Below are 21,004 nucleotides of genomic sequence, written 5' to 3'. Positions count from 1 at the left end.
TGTGGATGTAGCAGTATGGGGTTTTCTGCCTTCGACCGGTGTTGTCTTTGCGCCCGTGATTGGCATTGTTGCTTCAGTCGCTCCTCCCTCCTCTGTTGGCTGAAGGCCGGGAGTCGCGAGCTTCGTCGCTGGAGACAGTGTTTACTGCCTTCGGGTTCTTCGTCTGGTCCGTCTAGTATGGCTTCGACCGGTCTCTGCTTCGGGCCTTCTGCTCATTCATCTCCTCGATTCTCCGCCTTTTGCCTTTGTCTCATATGCAATATTACTACATGATCTTGAAGAGCTTGTTGTCAGTCGTCGGCTTCTGGTGCTCGAGGTACTCTCCGCACGGGCCTAGGTTCATCCCAAAGATTGCAGTATCGATGATACTCTGCTCGGCCACCTCCGGAGCCCTCGCGCGAAGTCTAATGATGCGCTGAACGTACTCCTGTAAGGTGGAACTTCCCTGCTTCATGTTGTGGAAGTCGAATGATGTTCGCATGCGTAGACCGCAGCTTCACCGCCGGGATGCGGTGGACAACTCCGACCGCAGCTGTTCCCATGCATAGATGTGGCTATTCGGGAGGTTCGAATACCAATACCGCGTGAGGCCCTTGAGGGCTATCACGAGGGCTTTGGCTTTGCATGCGGAGCCTACTCTGGTTGCTTCAACGGCAGCTTCATATTTGAGGAGGAATTCCTTTGGGTCAAACTCTCTGTCATATTGTGGCAAGATTGCCGGATTTAACCGCCTCGGGCACTAGAGTTCTTCCAACTCCTCGGAGAGAGGAGTTCCTGGGCCTCCGCGGTTTTGTTGGCGGTGTTGCTGTTCCTGACGGTACTCGCCTTCTTCTTCGTTGGTGTCGCCAAGGTACATGTCATCGTCGACGTCGATGGGTTGTGGCCGAGGCCTGATGGCTTGGGCGGTTGGTGGAACCACTGCTACAGGCTCCGTGCGCAGGGCCTGATCTTTGTTGCAACATTGCCACTCCGTGCTTGGATTCGTTGGTGCATCGCCTTGTATTGAAACTCTTCTTCCTTCAGCCTGTTGAGCTATTCCTCTGGCTCGGCGGTGAAGAGTGCCCTTTCTTTCCCCTTCGCCCTTGTGTTCACTTATGCGGTCGGCGGGCCAGCTTGGGCTGCCGCCTGCTGCGCATTGCGCGATCTCTCCGCAAGGCGCGCTTTGATCCTTCTGACAGCTTCAATGTCTTCGGGCGATATGCCCAAGTCGTGGAGCCCGACCTCGAACTCCCCCTTCGACGACATGCTCGACCGAATCTTCTTCGCTGTTGGCGACGTTGGCGCTCGGCACGATGGCATTCACCAGGGACGTGTGAGCATCCGCTGAAGTGCTGCCAGCGTCATTCTTCTTCACTGCCATATGGTGTGTCGGGACGAATCACGGGTGGGCGTCAAAACTGTTGGTGGAAAATACCCTTCGGAGCGAAGAGGTATCACAACAGCCCAAGAACAGGAGTGAGGACTCCCTTCGCGAACAGCTCGTAGATCGAGAGCACAAGGCACAGTGAATGCGTAACTGCTCACTTATATTCAATGTCCCATCAATGTTATAAGAGTATTTATAGACGGCGGATCACCTACCTGCCCGCCTGATTTTCCCGTAATATCCCCCAACTGTCAGATTCCCAAAATATTCTGTGGGTATACTAGTAAATTTATAACAACAGTGGATTACAGCTAGCACTCGTTGGTGGCCCCACAGCTGGCCCACATGCTCTTGGCTCACTCGACACTCATCCCTTCGCGTTGGCCTTAGGCACCGCCACCGGAGCGGGATCTTTCTCCGAGTGACTTCGTCTCTTGGGGCCTTCAATGCCGTGTCTTCGTTCGTCTTGGCTCTTCCCTTCAGAGGCCCGTCTCCGGGTCCCGGTCTTCGGGGAGAAACCTTCGCGCCCGGGGCTTCGTCCGTGGTCCTCCGTCCCTGGCCTGCTCGCGTGCGCAGTCTTCGGGAGCAGGTCTTCGGCAGCGTGCCTTCGTCGCGCAACCGAAAGGTGGCTCCACCAACAGTTATGTCGTAGCTAGTAATGATTGTATTTAGCATGATGACGCATTTGCGAGAATGGGCACGCTCGGCGAAGGCAAGCTCCATCCGGAATTGGAGGCGAGAGTGGAAGACGAATTCCGTTGGCAGTGTGAGTGAAGATGGGGGACAATTTACGTGATGGTTCTTGTTTTTCCCCCGTTGTTTCTTCTGTGCAAGCGTTTTCTTTTCTAGTGATCCATGGCGTTGCAGAGTTGGTACCAATTGCTCCAGTGTACCAACGAGCAAAGGGAGGCCCAGTGCATGCATCTCCTGGTGATTTCGCCAGCCTCTTGGCCTACGTGTCGTGAAGCTTTCTTTCTGTTCGCAAAAGCTGGGCGGCCATGCGTGCACTTTTCGGCTTTTTCACGCCAGAATCTATCATCAGGTGGTCCGCCAGCAATTTCCCCTCGTTTTCACTTTTCAAGCAGGTGCCATGCCACGATGCATGCCCTCCACACCTCAAGAGCATACCAGTACGTGAAGTCGTGGAGACTGGAGGCCAAGCGAGATTAGATCCATGCCAACCTTGTCCTTATTGCTTTAGCGCAAATGATTGTTCCAAATGACATCATGGCCTATTTTTATAGGATACAAATGTTTTGAATTGCCTCCGTTTTTTCTTCTACCAAAGGAGTAGGAGACATGCGAGGGGAGCGGGAGGAGGCTTGGGTGGCCCGGGTTTGAATCCCGTCTCGGACGCGCTCCGCCGTTTTACTGTCACCGGCCTGGGGCAGGCCGTGTCTAAAGAGGGAGGGAGTGTTAGGACCCTCGCTACTGCTAGGTAGCTGTTTCGGCTCATGTAACAGCCTGTGTTGATTTGTGGCCCATTCGGAGTTGGCCAGCCAGTTGCCCTGTGTCCGTGCAAGATAAATACCCGGCAGGGGTCAGCCGGAACTGTACTAAGAACAGAGGAAACATTTTCCCTCCCGTAATCTCTCTGTTCCCCTTCTTCCTCCTAGAAATTCCTCTTCTATCTCGCCATAATCTATCGGTCTCCTAACAAGGTGTCAAGGATCATCACCGATCTTGAACGGGCAAGACCGAAACAGCTAGGAGGGAAGCAGGTTAGAAGCCTGGCTCCTAAATGGATACCTCCACCGATGGACTCAGCAAAGATGAATGTTGACGCAGCCAGTTCAAAGAATCAGACCCTACATCAGTTGCTGCGGTGACCCAGGACAGCACAGGCCTCTTCTTGGGTGCATCAACGGTGGTCTTCTCCGGCGTTAGAGCCTCTTCAAGAGTTTAGGCAAATTAAAGTAATTAAATTTTTATTTAGTTATTCATTTAGCTAAGATTGTCTCTCTATTTTGTGGTACTCTCCAACAGATTAACTATTCCTTTATTCAACTCTTCCTCTCCGCCCAAACTTATACGTGGGTCCCACAAGTAATCCATTTACTTTCCCCTTCCGCCGACTGTCTCACGCATCGCACCGCTGCAGTGCGCCAGCCCTGCAGGCCGCCGCGCCGGACCGCCATAGAGCTCGGCCCTGCCGTGGAGTTCTGGCCCATCACTCCGTGGAGCTCCAGCCCTGCCGCGCAAGACTGCCGTGCCGCCGCGGAGCTCCGTCCCCGCCGTGTCGGGCTGATGCGCCGCCGCGGAGCTCTAGCCCCGCCGTGCTGGACCGCAGAGGGAAGAGGAAGGGAGGGCGCGGGACGCGCGAGAGGAAAGAATAGCGAGGGTGAGGGCTAGGTAGTTTTGCCTAGCGAGAGCGCTATTGGGATAGCTAGTGGGGATGTTTGCATAAACTATTGGATCCAATTTTGGAGGGTTTCTCTATCTTTTAGCTAGCCAAGCCAAAATAGCTAGGCTGTTGGAGATGCTCTTACCTATCCAGACTATCCAGAGACACTGGAAGTACTTCAAGCCCCCCCCTGCCCCCCTGAAGGCCATGAGCAAGCTGAGCGACCGCTCAGGCGACAAAAAATGGTAGGCCTCCAAATTTTAACAGTCAAATTCTATACTATATCTATAGTTATTCCTTTCTATTCCTCACCCGGCAGATACGTTGCTGCTGCTATAGCATCTGTGTCTCTTCCACCTTTCATCCTTCCCGGCTAGTGGCGGCAGTTCGCAAATCGTCCTTAGCCAATCACCAGGACCAGCGCTAGCGGCCAGCCACCTGCACTCTAGCGATCAGTGCTCTATTCACTATCTTACTTGATCTTTATATATTTTTAGCTCAAAATTATATAAGACAAGAGGCCAACCCTTTTAAATTCTAGCCCTTAGATTATCTAGACTAAAACTTTAGATCTTTTACTGTCCCTTATTTTAGGGTCCCATTTTGCATTTCGCATTGGGACCGCAAATTCCTGGAGACGGCCCAAAACTTGTATCAATGTGGTAAGAAGCATTCAGGAAGAAGGAATGAGATAGTATGAAACATCACTAGGAAATTTAAGGCATCGAAGGAGGACTTCCTAAAGACGGAGTTCATCCATGAACGAAGAGAATCCAACCAAGAAACATATAATCTGGCGAGGAGTGGCATCTATGATGTTTTTGGCTAGCGTGTCTGGCTCATTTCTCCGCCTAATGGCGTTTGTACTCAGTACTCATAGTTTGATTGGTGATTTTACCAAACCCCCTCAAAAAAATCTGCTTCCTCGAATTCTGTCACTGGTCTTGATATTTCATCCACCAAAAATGGGATCTGCAATTGCAAGTGTGACGAGCTGTCTCACATGATACACTATTACACTAACCGGAAAAAAAAACTAATACTGTAGTTAACACCGAACATGAAGTAGGGGGATACTAACCATAACTCCTCATGCAACAGGAAAGCACCGGGCACTCCATTTCTCGAGTCCTCCGTCACCCTTCTTCTCATATCTGAGAGGACATTCACTCCTACAGTGAGTATTGAATTTTCTAAGGGTTCGGAAGATGGTCATGTAGTCATGTTGGGACGCTTGTATATAGATTTCTTTTTACTAAACACTGAATTTTGGCCCCATACAAAAGATGTACTCTCTCTGTTCCAAATTATAAGTCATTCCAAAAATCTTGGAGAGTCAAAATTTTTCAAGTTTGACTAAATTTATATAACAAGATAATAATAATTATGATACCAATTAAGTATCATTAGATTCCTTGTTAGTTATATTTTTATAATATACCTATTTGATGTCATAAATTTTTGTGTTTCTCTCTATAATTTTAGTCAAACTTTGAGATGGTTTGACTCTCCAAAATTCTTGGAATGACTTATAATTTGGAACGGAGGGAGTAATTTGGAGCATATACTTTGCCATGGAGGAAGGGTTGAACAAAATTTGGAAGATTTGGATGTCAAACATTCAGTCAAAGTTGGGTCAATGTAATGAATTGGACTTGACTCCAAATTAGCCGAAGTCCTAAAAGGTAGTAATAAAGGGACAAATTCGAGCTTCAAATTTTGAGAAGATTGTGAATAAAATATGGGTGAAAACACCTCAAGAGCAGAGTGGGATCTTTGGTGAATCAAATGGATCATTTGTGGACCAAAGAATAGATTACTTAAACATTTAACTCGGAGCCTAAAGATTGAAAGTTGAATTGGTTTAATTGAAACTTTGAAGCTCCAAATATTTCACACATGTCATTGTAAAAGGCCAGAAGTTCAGAGCGAAATTCTTTGATCTTTGGATGTTAAGTCTTATACAAAGTTTGAAGCCATATATACCCGCTACAGATTCGATTGAAGACTTGAGAAGAGTTAACGTTTAAATTTTCGAGGAATTTTAAATGGAAATTGTCGGTTCATAAGAAAGAGAAGGAGAGCAGAGAAGGGGGGGGGGGGGGGGGGGGTCGGCGTGGCGCGGCACAGCTGCTTGCCGCTGATCGCCATTGGCCCATTGCTCATCCCTGGGCTGCCACGCAAGCCAGTGAAACTCACACCCAGGAAGCTGTTGGCTAGTTATTACCGCCTTCATTCACCATGGTCAAATACATACAGGAATCGGACGGATTCAACCATCCAGCCATTTCGCCATGGTAAGATCTCGTCGTAGTTCGCCGCCGGGCTCCACGATCATCTCACCGTCACCACCCGATTCCCACCGCTCAAATCTTCACCACAACCTAGCAACATGCTCGTCGATTCGGAAAACACCCGGGAACACCTGACAGATTGCCGCTTGCTGGAGGTATACCATTTGAAGCGCGTTAACTGTAATCTATTATATTATTATTTGTCCAACAAACGGAGTCTCCACGTTCGTTCTCAGAGTCTAAAAATTCTCACGTTAATAGAAGAAAAATAAAAATTACACATCACTGCCATTACAATAAAATTAGCCTAAAATACCAGTGTGTCTAATTAAAAATTACCCAACAATGCCATTATGAAAAATTAAATATAAAATATCATTTAGATATGTATCAGTTATAAACATATTATTAATAAAAACTTAAGATAACAACAATCAATCAAAATAAAAAGAAATAAAAATAATTATATGCATAATAATATTATTAAAGCTCAACAAATCAAATTATTATTATAGGTAGATCATATTTGAATTGTTTTAACCAACAATAAGACATAATTTACGATAATGAATAGGGTGATGTATGGTAACAAATATTATAATATTTAAAAAATAGTAAGGATACATGACATGTAATCTTTTAAATTTTCAATACTAGCCGTGGAAATTCGCGGGTCATAAGTCTAGTTGTAAAGATAATGACGATTGGGCGTATTTGAACCGGTTTAAATTGGTCGATTCCATCACCCAAATATAGATGATAAACATTAAGCTTCTTTAGCCAATAGAGTATCTAGTTAGCACTTATATGAAGAGCTAGTTCCTCATAAACATTTCTTTAATAAAGGTACTCAAGATCATCCTCATGATGCTCCTCAAAGTCAAAGTTTTTTTTTGTTGGGTGGACCTCAAAGTCAAAGTTATCCTCATGGGAAACAGGGGCCGGCCCAGGATTTCGAATATGGGTATTAAAAATCTCACAAGGGTAAATTTTTTTTTTCATGGCCTAAATCCTGGTACTTGGCATCTATAATTGAGTATAGCATCAATTAGTACAAATGGCCTATTTGTACTAAGTGTGTCGAAGTACTGCTAATTGTATCTAGAAAGTCTTTTCTTCTTTCTTATATGATATTTTTAGACCAACATATGAGTCAAAAAGCATAACTAAATTTTCAAACGATAGTAAACTTTTTTTTGAAACGAAAACAATAATAAACTTAAAAAGGATGAAGAAGAGCAAACCTTATTTATTCCTTTTGTTTTCTTTTCATGAAGATGCCCCTGCCTACTACAACTATAAATAAAGCTAGAAAACCAAATAGAAACCTTGCAATCAAGGTGGACAACAACCATGAAGAACTGAATAGGCTACTACAGTACTATATAATATAAGAGAAAGAGAACGAGCTATCTAAATTGGATCAGCCGCAATGATCAAACCAAACTAATTAAAATAGGAGGCTTCACAATCTCGTCTCTTAATATTTCAATCGAAGTAGACAGCTGTGTACTTCTAGTCCCTATTGAGTACTTCTCGCTAGTGCTCCATAATACATGTACAAATGAACATGTCAACAGGATTCAAATCGGAAGCAACAAATTAGTACCTTCGTCGAGACGCAATACCTCGCTCGCCGCACACACACAGCTCGGCTGCCGCCGGCCACCATGGAGGTGCAGAGCAGGGGCGAGCCCCATTGAATTCAAGGGTATTCAATTGAATACCCATTATTTTTTATCAAAAAGTTTATATATATAGTCTATCCTATGTATTTGATTGAAAAAAACAAAAATAATACAACAAAACAGGCTTCAGGTGTCCCAATCTCTATTTTGGCCCAAAAATCTAGCAGCCCAGCTCCCCCCGCCGGCCCACACAAGCTCATGCGGCCCAAAAACCATGCTCCAGACCAGTGCCCCGCTCTGACCTGCCTCCAGTCTCCCGATCCCCACCAGCGCCGCGCCATCTCCTGCCTGTCTTGCCCAGCTACCTGCCGCTGCCTTGCCTTGCGCCTGCTACCCGGCCAGCCGGCCGGCCATCTTGCCCCTGACGCAGCAGCACTGCCTGGACAGCTGCCGGAGAAGAGTCGCCAGCGGACGCCAAGTGCTAGGCCTGCAGGCTGCAGGGACTCTGCGTCCCGATCGGCGAGCAGCCACTGTGCGCTAGGCAGCACTGCCGCAGGGGCTCCGCACCTCCATGGTGGCCGGCGGCAGCCGAGCTGTGTGTGAGCGGCGAGCGAGGTATTGCGTCTCGACGAAGGTACTAATTTGTTGCTTCCGATTTGAATCCTGTTGACATGTTCATTTGTACATGTATTATGGAGCACTAGCGAGAAGAAGTACTTAATAGGGACTAGAAGTACACAGCTGTCTACTTCGATTGAAATATTTAGAGACGAGATTGTGAAGCCTCCTATTTTAATTAGTTTGGTTTGATCATTGCGGCTGATCCAATTTAGATAACTCGTTCTCTTTCTCTTATATTATATAGTACTATAGTAGCCTATTCAGTTCTTCATGGTTGTGGTCCACCTTGATTGCAAGGTTTCTATTTGGTTTTCTAGTTTTATTTATAGTTGTAGCAGGCAGGGGCATCTTCATGAAAAGAAAACAAAAGGAATAAATAAGGTTTGCTCTTCTTCATCCTTTTTAAGTTTATTATTGTTTTCGTTTCAATAAAAAGTTTACTATCGTTTGAAAATTTAGTTATGCTTTTTGACTCATATGTTGGTCTAAAAATATCATATAAGAAAGAAGAAAAGACTTTCTAGATACAATTAGCAGTACTTCTACACACTTAGTACAAATAGGCCATTTGTACTAATTGATGCTATACTCAATTATAGATGCCAAGTACCAGGATTTAGGCCATGAAAAAAAATACCCTTGTGAGATTTTGAATACCCATATTTGAAATCCTGGGCCCACCCCTGGTGCAGAGCCCCTGCGGCAGTGCTGCCTAGCGCACGGTGGCTGCTCGCCGCTCGGGACGCAGAGTCCCTACAGCTTGCAGGCCTAGCACTTGGCCTCCGCTGGCCACCCTTCTCGGGCAGCTGTCCAGGCAGCGCTGCTGCGTCGGGGGCAAGATGGCCGGCCGGCTGGCCGGGTAGCAGGCGCAAGGCAAGGCGGCGGCAGGCAGCTGGGCAAGACAGGCAGGAGACGGCGCGGCGCTGGTGGGGATCGGGAGACTGGAGGTAGGTCAGAGCGGGGCACCGGTCTGGAGCATGGTTTTTGGGCCGCATGAGCTTTGTGTGAGCCGGCGGGGGGAGCTGGGCTGCTAGATTTTTGGGCCAAAGTAGAGATTGGGACACCTGAAGCCTGTTTTGTTGTATTATTTTTGTTTTTTTCAGTCAAATACATAGGATAGACTATATATATAAACTTTTTAATAAAAAATAATGGGTATAACTGAATACCCTTGAATTCAATGGTGCTCGCCCTGATGGGAAAGATATTTCAGACTAAAATCGTCCTCTAACAAAAATTGCCCCTTTAGCAGCTGACGCCTCCGAAGGGCACGCCGCCTCTGCATTATTGAACAATAGCAGTAAATTTGCAAATATGTTCCATGCATCGCATACGTGGCCTTTTCAAAAACGAAAAACTCATGTATACCTCGTCCGCCTGCAACCGGATACTGAAGACCACAGCCGTAATGAGAACCCGAATCCTCCGAGTCCGCTGGTGCCGGACGATGAAGGCCGTGGCGGTTAAGAAACCACGCATTTGTTTTGCTGGCTTTTCCATCAAGTCCGTTTCGCCAAAACTTAGACCTTCTAAGCATCTCTTTCTAGATTGAGATTCCTGCTCTGTTGATGTCGTGTAATGTGCTGCGTTGAATCTCCCCTGAAAGAATCTCGTGGGAAAATTCGTCTTGTATCCAAACAAGGGGAAAGCAAATGTATCAGTACAATGTAGCTCTGCAAATAGATTGGGTTGAAATGGTTGGATTTGACATGAAGTGTGTTTTGGTGGGTTAAAATTAGTTGTATTAGATAATAGGGTGGTGCGGAGTAGGTTCTATGTAAATACGGATTGGGGTGGGTTGGGATGGGCTGAAATGAATATTTTTGTGCAAAACAGTATGACTATATATAAATGTCGGTCTCTATTAAGAGTCGAACCCTGAAAAATAAAATCTCGCGTTCACACTATAAATTTTTATCAAAATTGATTGAAAATTTATTGAATATGACTTAGTATGACTATCAGCTACTATATGCAAAGCAGTGTGGCTAGAATTACACGTGGATCCCACGTTAAGAGCAGGACCCTAGAAATAAAACATCTCGTTCATACTATTAACTTTATCGAAATTGACTGAAATTTGTTGGAGATGACTCAATATGATTAGCAGCTGCTCTGTTTAAAGAAATGTGGCTAGAATTACAGGTGGACCCTACGTTAAGAGCCGAACCTTGAAAATAAAATTTTGCGTTCACACTATAAAGTTTTATTGAAATTGACTGAAAATTGTTGGATATCACTCAATATGACTAGCAGCAATTCTGTGCAAAGCAGTGTGGTAAGACCTATACTATAAGTTTATTTGGGAAACAAATTCTTATTGGGTTGTAACCATAGTGTGTCTAATAGTTTATTACACTAGGTGTTGAAATGTTTGGGTTGGATTGGTTTGTGTGGTGATGATGGTTTGAAGTGGAATGAGTAATATTAATTTCACTCATAAGAATGAATTGGTGTGGGTATAATTTGATTTTCCAACCCATTTGCAGAGCTAGTATCGCATAGTTTGTTTATTCAATCACTCCGTATAGAAAAAATAATATGCTGACACTACGTTTGCTGGTAAAGTGGTAATCTTACCTCTTGTTTGTCAAGCATCATGATAATGTCGATTATTTCTGGCCTTTGGGACCAATCAAAATGCACACAGGCTAGACCTATCTCAAGGCATTTTTTTATTTGTGGGCAATCAACTACTGATGTTTCCGGACAGTTTCTCTTACTCCAATTATTGAGTACCTGCAAAGGCACACAAAATCTAGAAGTTAACCATACAGAAAAAAAGTAGAGCAACTATAGCGATAAACTCCAAATCAGTACCAGACGCCAAATGTACTTTCAACTCCTACAATAACCTCAAATTCTAAAAGAGGCAAAGTGAGAGTAAATCAATATGTCAATGATGCGAATGTCAAATTTGCGAAGCCTGTCTTCGTAGTGCCAAATTTGCGAAGTCACATGGTTAGGACGTCAAAAATCCAAATTTCTCAACATTATATATCTCTCTAAAGGGAGAGTCCCCTTGAAAGTTGAAACATATTTTCCTTACCTTCAAAATAAAATCATAGGAAGATGCTACAGTATCATCTGGGTAGTCCCTGTGTCCCGTCACTATCTCTATAATTATTACACCCAAGCTGAATATGTCTGACTTTGTTGAGATCCGACCTCTGTTTATATACTCTGGGGCCATGTAACCCCTGCATTATAACATGAGTGCGTTAACTTTGAAGCCTTGAGATCACTGTAAAGAAAATGCATAGCGATCACCGAAAGAATGAGCTATCAGGAGCCATTTGCCTTACAATGTTCCATCACGACTTGTCGTGCATGTCCAAGTTTTCTCCTCACTGAAGAGTCTTGACAAGCCGAAGTCTGCGATTTTTGGCACCATATTTTTGTCGAGCAATATGTTTGCAGGTTTCAGATCCATGTGAATAATAGGGGCACCATATTCTACGTGGAGATGAAGTAAACCATTACAAATACCCTTGATTATTTTGTAGCGTGGTCCCCAACCGAGTCCGGAAATTTCATCTACATTTGTAAGAAAGAATTCTAAAAGTGCTAGATGAAATAAAAGACGGGCATGCTCTAACCACAAACTACAGTTTCAAAAGAAAAGAAAAGGAAAAAGATACTCCCATATTCAAATTCAATTGTTATACCTGAAAGATAGCCACGAAGGCTTCCATTAGGCATATACTCCAAGCAAAGCAACCTTTCTGACTTCTCAGCACAGATGTATTTCCCGCCGTACTCTACATATACATCCTCTGTTTCATAACACCAGCCTACAAGTCGAACTACATTTGGGTGTTTTAGCCTCATAAGATGATTGGCTTCATTCTCAAATTGCCTATCCTTAACTCCTGGTATTGACGAGTAAAGTTTCTTCACTGCAATTATTTCCCCATTTTGTAGCACTCCCTGTTTAAACTCTATTACTACAGGCATGCGTTTCTGCATAATCTGGTGACATGACAGGGCCGAAAGATTTGTATTAGTCTTACCTTGTACACGGTGCCAAAACCACCTTCACCAAGTCGCCAGTCGTTAGAGTCACAGAAGTTGTTTGTGATCTTTTTCAGAAATTCTAGTGGTAGACGTAGATTGCGTGGTTCTGACCGTCCATCCTGTAACATGCGCTCCAGCTTATCATATCTACAAGACTCGTCGTCCATTTTCTTTTAAGCAGAATCCAGACTTCAAAAGCACTTTCACATGGTATCAAACATCTGTTTGTCTTCCCCAGAGTGCCAGGGTGCCTTCACAGTTGAGTTGTGTTGCTGAATCTTCTGAAAAACTGATTTCACCAAACCAGGAAAGCTGTATAAAAATGACGGCTAACATACACGAAATGGTCGCAAAGGCAAAGTATGTTAGGTAACAAATAGTTACATGGAGAGAATACAGACAAGGAATTGCATCTCCTCTATATTAAATCACCAGTTCACCACCTATCATCTGTGTGTACAGATGTACAATTACCAAAAGAGTCATGTTTGGTTTGTGCTACGCTAGTCATTAGCACAACTTTGACCGCTATTTAAAAATATTAAATAAAATCAGTTTATAAAACTAACTTCACAACCCATGCGCTACTTCACGAGACGAATCTAATGAGACCTTTGACCGTATGATTAGAGATGGTTACTGCTAATCATAGATTAATTACCATCATTAGATTCGTCACGTAAAATTACACCCATCCGTGAAGAGGTTCTGCAAATACATTTCATTTAGTACTTCATGCATGCAAGATTCTTGTATAGCGCTAGGAGTTCTAGCGCAAAACAAATAGGGCCGAAAGCTGTCCAGCTTTCAGTCGTACGAAGAATTAAGCTCCAAGTTGATTCCTCTTTACCGCCGGAAGTAATCCATCATCTGGTAATTAAATGACTATCTATGGGCGAAATTTAAGGTGCAATGGGCGAAATTTAAGGTGCAGTATTATGATGCTCGTCTTAGATGCTTAGGTTAAATTTTGGCATGAATCTAAACATATGTTTGTACGCACTGATAATTTTGAGCTTTGATCTTGAAATCAAAGAAAGGTGTTGAAAGAAAATACGAGCCAGCTGATAATTTTCAAACTAGGAGCCAACTAATTTTTTGATCTGACCAGAGTGCAGAACAGACTTCAGAGCATGGACGGGCACAGGCAGTACTGCTCGAAGGTGCAGAATCAGTTGCTAAAACTCTCCGAAAGCATAGCGGAAGAGAGCTCAAGACAAACCTGGAGAAGACCGTGAGACTTGGAGAGATGGTGCTCCTGGAAACTGGAAAGGATGGAGAAGACAGAAGAGTGCCTTGCCGCTGAGCAAATAATGATGGTTCAAGCAAGTCGTCTCCTTCCGCCCTACTTAAACTGTTCCCACGCGCTTACCAATTACAAGCCGTGTGCGCGTAACGCCTTTTTTTTCGCAATCGGATGCAGCGGTTGGAAATCACCTAACCCGCACTCAGGAAAAGTAATGCTTTGAAAAATGCTTTTTTGATGAAAGACCTTTATTAGTATGTCCCATTCTCATCTCCTTTACAATGTTTTGTATTACCATACAAGCCTGCTTTTCAAAAACAAATCCTCCGTCTGAGTGTAAGACCACCAGGCTGAAGCAAAAGTGTGCTAGAAAACGCCGGTGCTTCTCGGTTCCTGTTTGGAGAAGAATCAACAAAATAGCTAGCACTTTTTTTTTGGAAAAAATCCAGATTACTACCTTGTGGTTTCGCGAAAGTCCGAATAACCCCTTAAAGAATTTTTTAGTTTATTTTACTATGGTGGTTTTATAAATCGGTGCACTTAGCACCTTTTGACATTAACCTAATCCTGTTTTGGTGACGTGGAGGCGGTTTTGCAAATAATCACGCCACATAAGCAGGCTGACGTGGCTGGAACTAATCTTGCTCACATAACCCCTCCTTTTTCCCTACCCTAGCGACGGCATCCCCTGTTCGGCTGTTCCCCAACTCCGCGTGCTCCACCGGCGGCAGATCGGACCAGCAAGGTGACCAGCGGCGGACTGACCAAGCAAGGGTGGGGAGGGCCAGCAGTCCCTCCCGTGCTCATGGCCACCCTGCTGGTACCCGCTACTCGTCCCGTGCTGCGCCCGGCGGCGGATCGACCTAGCAGGGGCAGCGTGCCGGCGGCGGCTCTGGGAATGCGCGATGCCAGGCCCCTCCGGCTTCAGCGGCGGGATCGGGGCGTCACCCTGCGCCTCCCAGTGCTGTTTCAGCTTCTCGGCTTCCTCCTCGCCGGCGTCGCACGCCGACAGCAGAGCCCACTGCCCCTGTTCCCCCGCGCCGCCGCTCGCCCCGGCACTGTCGGCCGTCGAGAAGCAGCTCAACAACCTGACCAACAATGTTGCCGAGACCATCTCCGACAACTTCAGCTTCTGTGTCGCCGACCCGTAAGCTCGATCGCCTCGCCTCTCAGCTGCTTCTTCGACTTAATGGCCTGTTTACATCAGAATCAGCTGTACAGCAATGTTCTGCAATACCTCAGCTCTGTTCTTGCTTGCTTGCTTCGTGGATGGAGCGGCGCTGTACAGCAATAAAAGGAGAGCAAGCCTATTTACATCAGTATTAGCTGCAACCTCCCTTCGATCCCACATCCCACCTGATATGCGCATATTTTTGCCTTTTGGAAATCTGGCGTATATGTGCATAAGTTAATGTGATCAGTTTGGCAATATGCATGTGGATAAATTGTTTATTTTGCAGGTTATCAAACCAGATGAACCTGGAGGTAGCAATGCAAGCTGCAGCAGCATTCTTGAACAAAACTGTTGAGTCTGCTCATGCCTATCTATTTGTTGGTCCCATATTCAATGACTACAGCTCGGTTGGATACTCACTACTCCTGAAGAACGAGAAGGCCATCATTTTCCAACCAAAGAGGGTTGTGATCGGACATGGCCCTCTCCAACTAGTTGCTGTTAATAACTTGAAGAATTTATACATTATACCCAAACAGCTCGCAAGTTTGTGTGGATGTCACTGTGTGTGAAGGTGTAATATTAGAGTAGCAGAATAGAACAGCTCTGTAATTGTCACTTGATGTACTGAATGAGTGAAGTTATGGAATAAGAAAATGGAAATGCAACAACTATATTTGCAAGCTGACATATTTGATGTTTAACAGAACCAAAAGCTGACATAAGCTGACATAATCGATAGTTAACATAACCAAAAGCTGACATAGCTGACATAACTAAATAACTGATCAAACCAAAGTTTAACATAACTAGAAGGAAGAACCCCGACACAATGACATAACCAAGCTAATTGACACATCACTCTCTAGTTGAAGCTTTCCTCAATCTTGCTTTGGCTGCAACCTGTGCCTTCCTCTTCACTGGTGTTGAGGTTGTCTGGGATTGCACTTGAGATAATTCAGATGCCTGACTACTACCTTGGGTGCCTCCATTTGTCCTTGCCTTCTTAAGGGGCCTGCTGCTCTCAAGTACCTACAGCCAACTAAAATAATATGAGTGCACAATAAAAGCATACATGAATGGAATCAGACTAATGAAATTACTTGCCTCTTTGCCTTTCTCTATAATTCTTCTCTTTGCCTTTGATTTGGGACCACATGTTCTAGAGTTGTGGCCTGTCTTTTTACACTTACTGCATGTTACTACACTGCCTGCCCTAGAGACTTTAGTTGCCTTCTTGGACTCACCAGGTTCTCTCCTCCTCTCTTTTCTTGGCCTCCCGGGCATCTTCACATATGCTGGAGGCTGAGGTTGCCTAGGGTCAGTCGGCCACTGGTCCATTCCTTCCATTGGCAGCATGCAATGATCATAGATCTTATTGTACTCCACTACTGAGTAACAATCAGCTATGTAGTCCTCTAGTGGCAGACTGTTCAAGTATATTGCAGTGACGGCATGATGACAAGGAATGCCAGACAGCTGCCAATACCTGCAAGAACAAGTCTTTGAGCCAATATCAACTGTGTACCTCCTGTCCTTGTCTTTGACCTCATATCCATCTTTCCCATTCCATATTGCAGTGCAGTGCTGAGCAAGGTTAATATACTTGTTCAATTTCTTCATAATATTTGGACATATCCTTGAGTTCCATTTGGCTGACTTTGCTTTATTTTGTTGTATCCTCACATAAACTTTGGTCCTCACATAATGTTTGGGGTTTGTATTCATCATATCTTTAGCACCAGCAGCTGTTAATTGGGCTAACTTTGCCTTGCAATAGTTGAAAAATTGCAAATTAGAAGCTTTGGCACACATCCAAAAGGGCTTTTGGTAATCAGTCTTCCTATAGGTCTTCCTCCAATTTGCATAAATGTGCCTTGTGCACATTCTATGTTCACATTCTGGAAAGTATTTAGCAACTGCATTAAGCAAACCCTTTTGTTGATCAGAGATTATAACCCAGCCCTTGCCACCAATGGGGATGTTCAGATCCTTTTGCAGAAGACCAAAGAACCAAGACCAAGAGTCTTCAGTCTCCTTCTCCACCACTGCCCAAGCTACTGGATATATCTGATTATTTGCATCTCTTCCAATAGCACATATAAGTTCACCATTGCAAGCTCCCTTGAAGAAGCACCCATCCACTCCAATAACTTTTCTGCATCCAGCAATAAAACCTTTCTTGCAAGCATCAAAGCAAACATATATTCTCTGAAACACATGGAAAACATACTCAGGTTCCAAGCACACTGCAACCGTGCTACCTAGGTTTGTCCAAAGTATCTCTGCTTGATACTGAAAGACCTTGGCATACTCTCCTTTGCATGACCCATATATCCTTCTCATGACAATTGACTTTGCTCTCTTAATCTTGGACAAAGAAACTTCCGCACCCATCTCAAGGAACACAGTCTCCTTGATATTGAGAAGCCTCCATGATGGATTGGCCCTAATGATGTTCTCAAATCTATCAGCTATTCTAGGTGCTGTCACCAATCTGTTGTCCCTTCTCTGTGGGCACTGGTGAACATCATTGAATGTCTTCACCTTAAAGTGATTTTTGTCTTTAGAAGCAAAAATCATCCATGGGCAACCCTTCCATGAACATTTACATCTGATCCTATCCTTCTTATCCTTTGGGAAATTGAGGTGTCTCCTAGTAGCCAAACCATACTTGATGAGAGCATCCTTGAATTGCACCCTCCCAGCAAAGATCATACCAAGAGAAAAAGTGGGACAAGCTGCATCACTATCAAATTTTGGAAACCTGCTCTTCCTTCTAATTGCCTCACCCTCATCATCTTCTTCATAACTGTACTCATCACTTGAATTTATCATGGGGGCTTCATCATCATTGTCATCCTGCAATGCATTTACTTCAGCTGCAACCTCTTCCATCTCCAACAGTAATTCTTTAGTGGCTGCAGGGTTAGACCTTTGATTCCTAGCAACTGTCCTAAACTCATCTGCCTCTTCATCAACATCTGAACTGTCACCATCCACATATTCTTCATCAGATTCTGTATCAGCTTCCTCCTCATCAGGGTCAAATCCTTCTGAGTTGTCTCCTTCAGCATCTCCATCTCAGTTAGCATCACCATCAACACCACCCTGCCCATCTCCATCTCCATCTCCATCAGAATGCACTATTGGACAACTCTTTGTAAGATAAGTCCCATCTTGTTGTTCTACACCTCCATAACTCTTGCGAATCTCCACATAAATTTCAGCAACACTATCATCTGTAATGCAATCAGACATGAACTGGCATATCTTGTCATCATTTAGAGTCCTCAAACCACTGTTTAGATCTTGTCCATGATAAAGCCTGTGAAGTTGGACATCATTATCTTTGCCAAGTGTCACATGATCTGACAAAAATCCCCTAACTTCAGGCAAAGATATCTTATCCCTATCCAAGTGAGATGATCTAACAGATGTTTCACCTATGTAGATGACGTTGTAACCATCGTAATCAAACCTTCCCCCAAGATGAAACCTAACTGCCAATACATCTCCAGGATCCATTGCCCTAAAAAGCAACAAAGGAAAAACTCATCTGTAATTCCACATATAGAAATCATGAACGCCATCCACAACACCTGTAATTCCATGTACATAAATTATGAACGCCATCCATAGCACCCGCAATAACCCCATCAATCATCGAATCCACCAAAAAGTCAGGTTTCCAAACCAATCGTGGCCATTCAGACCCAACAAAAGCATATCACATTATCCCCACGTAACCCTAGCCCACCCTAGCCTTGTACAACAAATTCTACCAAGGTGCTAGTCCATAGAGGGATTGGTACGCACCTCGGCAATGTCCCCGCCGCCAATCCCAGGAGTTGTGGTGCGATTGCCGCCGATCGCCGCCGGCCGCCGGCCGCCTCGCTGTGCTGATTCGCTGCCGTGCGGTGTCCGTCAGGAGTTGTCGCGAAACAAGGGAAGGGCTATGTGCGCATGGGAGGGTGAGGGGGTATGTGCACTACATATGTTCCAGCCATGTCGGATTGATTACGTGGCATCATTATTTGCAAAACCACCACCACGTCACCAAAACAAGACTAGATTAATGCCAAAAGGTGTTAAGTGCACCGGTTTAGAAAACCATCATAGTAAAATAAACTAAAAAATTCCTTAGGGGGTTATCCGGACTTTCACAAAAACACAGGGTAGTAATCTGGACTTTTTCCTTTTTTTCACAATAGGATGCAGCGGCCTTCCACAGTGGCCCGTCGCCCCTTGCCAGGTCGCACCGCATCGAAAGCAACCCATTTCTTTGGGACGGATCTAGGGATGGCGATTTTAGGTGCGGGTGCGGGTACTCGCATGTACGACCCGACGGATGAGAATATGGATATAAAACTTTACCTGTGGGTACGGGTATGGATATAGAATTTTACCCGCATGTAGAGCACGGGTAAAAATTCTTATCCGCAGGTACCAAATGAGTAGCCAAAATATAAAAAATAATTTAAACTTATATCATTTGCAAATTTTACATATCATTTTCTTGTGATTGTATAAACTACATAGATGGATAATGAAATTGTGTGAATTAAAAGATATGAAAATAACATTGATATTTTGCTTATTATTTGTAATTTATTATTTCTATTGAAGTGTATGATTATTGTTGCATTTTTTAGATGAAATACTTTAGAATCGGGTGCATTTACTTACAAACAATTACAAAATAGATGCTGAACATAAGAAAAAAAATAGTGCAAGATCAACCATTTAGTTCTCTACTTTACTAATGTATTGCATTGGCTTGTATGGACGATAAATTCGAAATGTGCTAATCTATATGACCAAATGATAGATTATTTATTCTATCACTAACATACCCAATGGATACCCGAAACTCGACCCGTACTCATACAGGTATAAAATTTTACCTGCTAGACTTCGCGGGTACGGGTATACCTTATAGTTTCGGATGTTGTCGTGGGCGAGTATTTACTCTACCCGCATCTTACCCGAACCGTTGCCATCCCCAGGCGGGACGCTAGTGGCACAGTAGCACGCGTGTGAGTGCGCGAATAACAGGAGGGGGGAAATAGAATAAGGTAATGAGCACCTCCAAGAGTGTCCAAAAAATAGAGTAAAAATACTAGTTTTGAGATCTTGCCAAAAATTATTGAGAGTAAAAACAAACAACTTACCCAACAGTTCCCAAAAAGCTATACCAAAAAAAATTAAAATGGTGCCACATCATCAAAGAGGTGGGCCCTATCTTGATTTTATTCACGGGAGAATCAACAAAGCCGTTGCATCTATCTCCGTGGTGCTCTGATTCGACAAAAATTTTCAAGCATGAATTACGAGATCTAGGCAGTATTAAATCATGATTTCTAGGGCGGATTCATCTCAGCAAAAGGCCGTATGTGCCAATCAAATTAAATCCATGAACAAACTATACCTCCTGGTTAGGTATGCAGGCCACTCGCCGGCGTATCTGTTGGCCATCGATTCTAGGGAGAGAGCGACCGGAGGGGATTGCACAACTTGAGGGCTCCCACCACTACTAGAAAATGGGTTAAAGGTATCAGTTACTGTTGCAGCCGGTACTGATGCCGGCCAAAGGTACCGGCTACAACAACAGCTGGTACCTTTGGCCTGGATCAAGTCCAAAGAGGGCTATTGGTACCGGATCAAGGCACCAACCGGTGCTAATACTGTAGCATAGGCGCCGGTTGGTGCTACGAACTGGTACCAAATGCCCAAGACGGTATAGGTACCGGTTGGTGGCACCAACCGGTGCCTACTGTGTAGGCAACGATACCGGGTCATGCCGCGACCCGGTGCCGGCAGGTGCCCATGGCAAAGGTACCGGTTGGTACCACGACCCGGTGTCTATGCCCAATATTTAGCACCGGGTCTGTGGCACCAACCGGTTCCTTTGGTCCGCCTCTATAAATACCCCCACTCCCTCCCCCCTCCAAGCTGCTGTGAACTCATTGTTCATGGCAGCCGAGTGAGTGAGGGGAGGGGAATTTTTGCAATTTTTTAATAAAAGGTTAGTAATTTTTTCCATACCTTAGCAATTTAATTTTTTAGATGTTAGTACTTGATTTAGTTTATATATATGATAATTATTTTTAGATGTATTTTACACATAATTTAGTTTATATATATATATATATATATATATATATATATATATATATATATTTGTTATACTATTTGCTATACATCATGTGATAATTTTTTTTTGATGTAGGTACCACACGTTTTAGTTGATATTGTTATATAAATTATTAGGCATAAGATAATTTTTTAGTTAGATATAATTAGAAAACCCG

The 21,004-nt window shown here is 44.2% G+C and overlaps 3 protein-coding genes across 6 annotated transcripts; 1 reads left to right on the top strand and 2 right to left on the bottom strand.

The window, feature by feature from the left end:
• Positions 1 to 7,702: 7,702 nt before the first annotated feature.
• On the bottom strand, positions 7,703 to 13,647 carry LOC120671166 (putative receptor-like protein kinase At4g00960). 4 transcript variants are annotated; one of them, XM_039951444.1, is made up of 9 exons: positions 13,493 to 13,644; positions 12,267 to 12,559; positions 11,922 to 12,183; positions 11,559 to 11,790; positions 11,303 to 11,453; positions 10,834 to 10,992; positions 9,622 to 9,879; positions 9,423 to 9,532; positions 8,167 to 8,295 (listed from the first exon to the last, which is right to left on the bottom strand). In XM_039951444.1, the coding sequence occupies exons 2-8, from the start codon at positions 12,435 to 12,437 to the stop codon at positions 9,431 to 9,433; spliced, it is 1,335 nt and encodes a 444-aa protein (XP_039807378.1). In that variant the 5' UTR covers positions 12,438 to 12,559; positions 13,493 to 13,644; the 3' UTR covers positions 8,167 to 8,295; positions 9,423 to 9,430. The 4 variants fall into 4 exon arrangements, with proteins under 4 accessions (XP_039807379.1, XP_039807376.1, XP_039807378.1 ...); XM_039951445.1 differs by lacking the exon at positions 9,423 to 9,532 and having other exon boundaries at positions 7,703 to 8,295; positions 11,559 to 11,709; positions 13,493 to 13,647; XM_039951442.1 differs by lacking the exon at positions 9,423 to 9,532 and having other exon boundaries at positions 7,712 to 8,295.
• Positions 13,648 to 14,179: 532 nt separating this feature from the next.
• On the top strand, positions 14,180 to 15,378 carry LOC120670812. Its single transcript, XM_039950979.1, has 2 exons — positions 14,180 to 14,663; positions 14,977 to 15,378. Exons 1-2 carry the CDS (start codon positions 14,422 to 14,424, stop codon positions 15,260 to 15,262), a joined length of 528 nt encoding a protein of 175 aa, XP_039806913.1. The 5' UTR covers positions 14,180 to 14,421; the 3' UTR covers positions 15,263 to 15,378.
• Positions 15,379 to 15,548: 170 nt separating this feature from the next.
• Positions 15,549 to 18,218, bottom strand: LOC120669343. The gene is made up of 3 exons (XM_039949113.1): positions 17,885 to 18,218; positions 15,924 to 17,758; positions 15,549 to 15,722 (listed from the first exon to the last, which is right to left on the bottom strand). Exons 1-3 carry the CDS (start codon positions 18,216 to 18,218, stop codon positions 15,549 to 15,551), a joined length of 2,343 nt encoding a protein of 780 aa, XP_039805047.1.
• Positions 18,219 to 21,004: the final 2,786 nt, after the last annotated feature.

Source organism: Panicum virgatum, chromosome 4N (genome assembly GCF_016808335.1).
Source record: "Panicum virgatum strain AP13 chromosome 4N, P.virgatum_v5, whole genome shotgun sequence".
Classification (NCBI taxonomy): Eukaryota; Viridiplantae; Streptophyta; class Magnoliopsida; order Poales; family Poaceae; genus Panicum; species Panicum virgatum.
This window is presented reverse-complemented; position numbering and strand designations above follow the sequence as displayed.

Coding starts and splice junctions, on each gene's coding strand:
- LOC120671166 (XM_039951442.1), bottom strand. CDS start 12,437: ATGGACGACGAGTCTTGTAGATATGATAAGCTGGAGCGCATGTTACAG. Junction 10,993..11,302: donor CCTATGATTTTATTTTGAAG/GTAAGGAAAATA, acceptor GTGCCTTTGCAG/GTACTCAATAATTGGAGTAA. Junction 9,880..10,833: donor TGATGCTTGACAAACAAGAG/GTAAGATTACCA, acceptor TTTGGATACAAG/ACGAATTTTCCCACGAGATT.
- LOC120670812 (XM_039950979.1), top strand. CDS start 14,422: ATGCCAGGCCCCTCCGGCTTCAGCGGCGGGATCGGGGCGTCACCCTGC. Junction 14,664..14,976: donor AGCTTCTGTGTCGCCGACCC/GTAAGCTCGATC, acceptor TTTATTTTGCAG/GTTATCAAACCAGATGAACC.
- LOC120669343 (XM_039949113.1), bottom strand. CDS start 18,218: ATGGATCCTGGAGATGTATTGGCAGTTAGGTTTCATCTTGGGGGAAGG. Junction 17,759..17,884: donor GATTCGCAAGAGTTATGGAG/GTGTAGAACAAC, acceptor GAGATGCTGAAG/GAGACAACTCAGAAGGATTT. Junction 15,723..15,923: donor AACCTGGTGAGTCCAAGAAG/GCAACTAAAGTC, acceptor AGTTGGCTGTAG/GTACTTGAGAGCAGCAGGCC.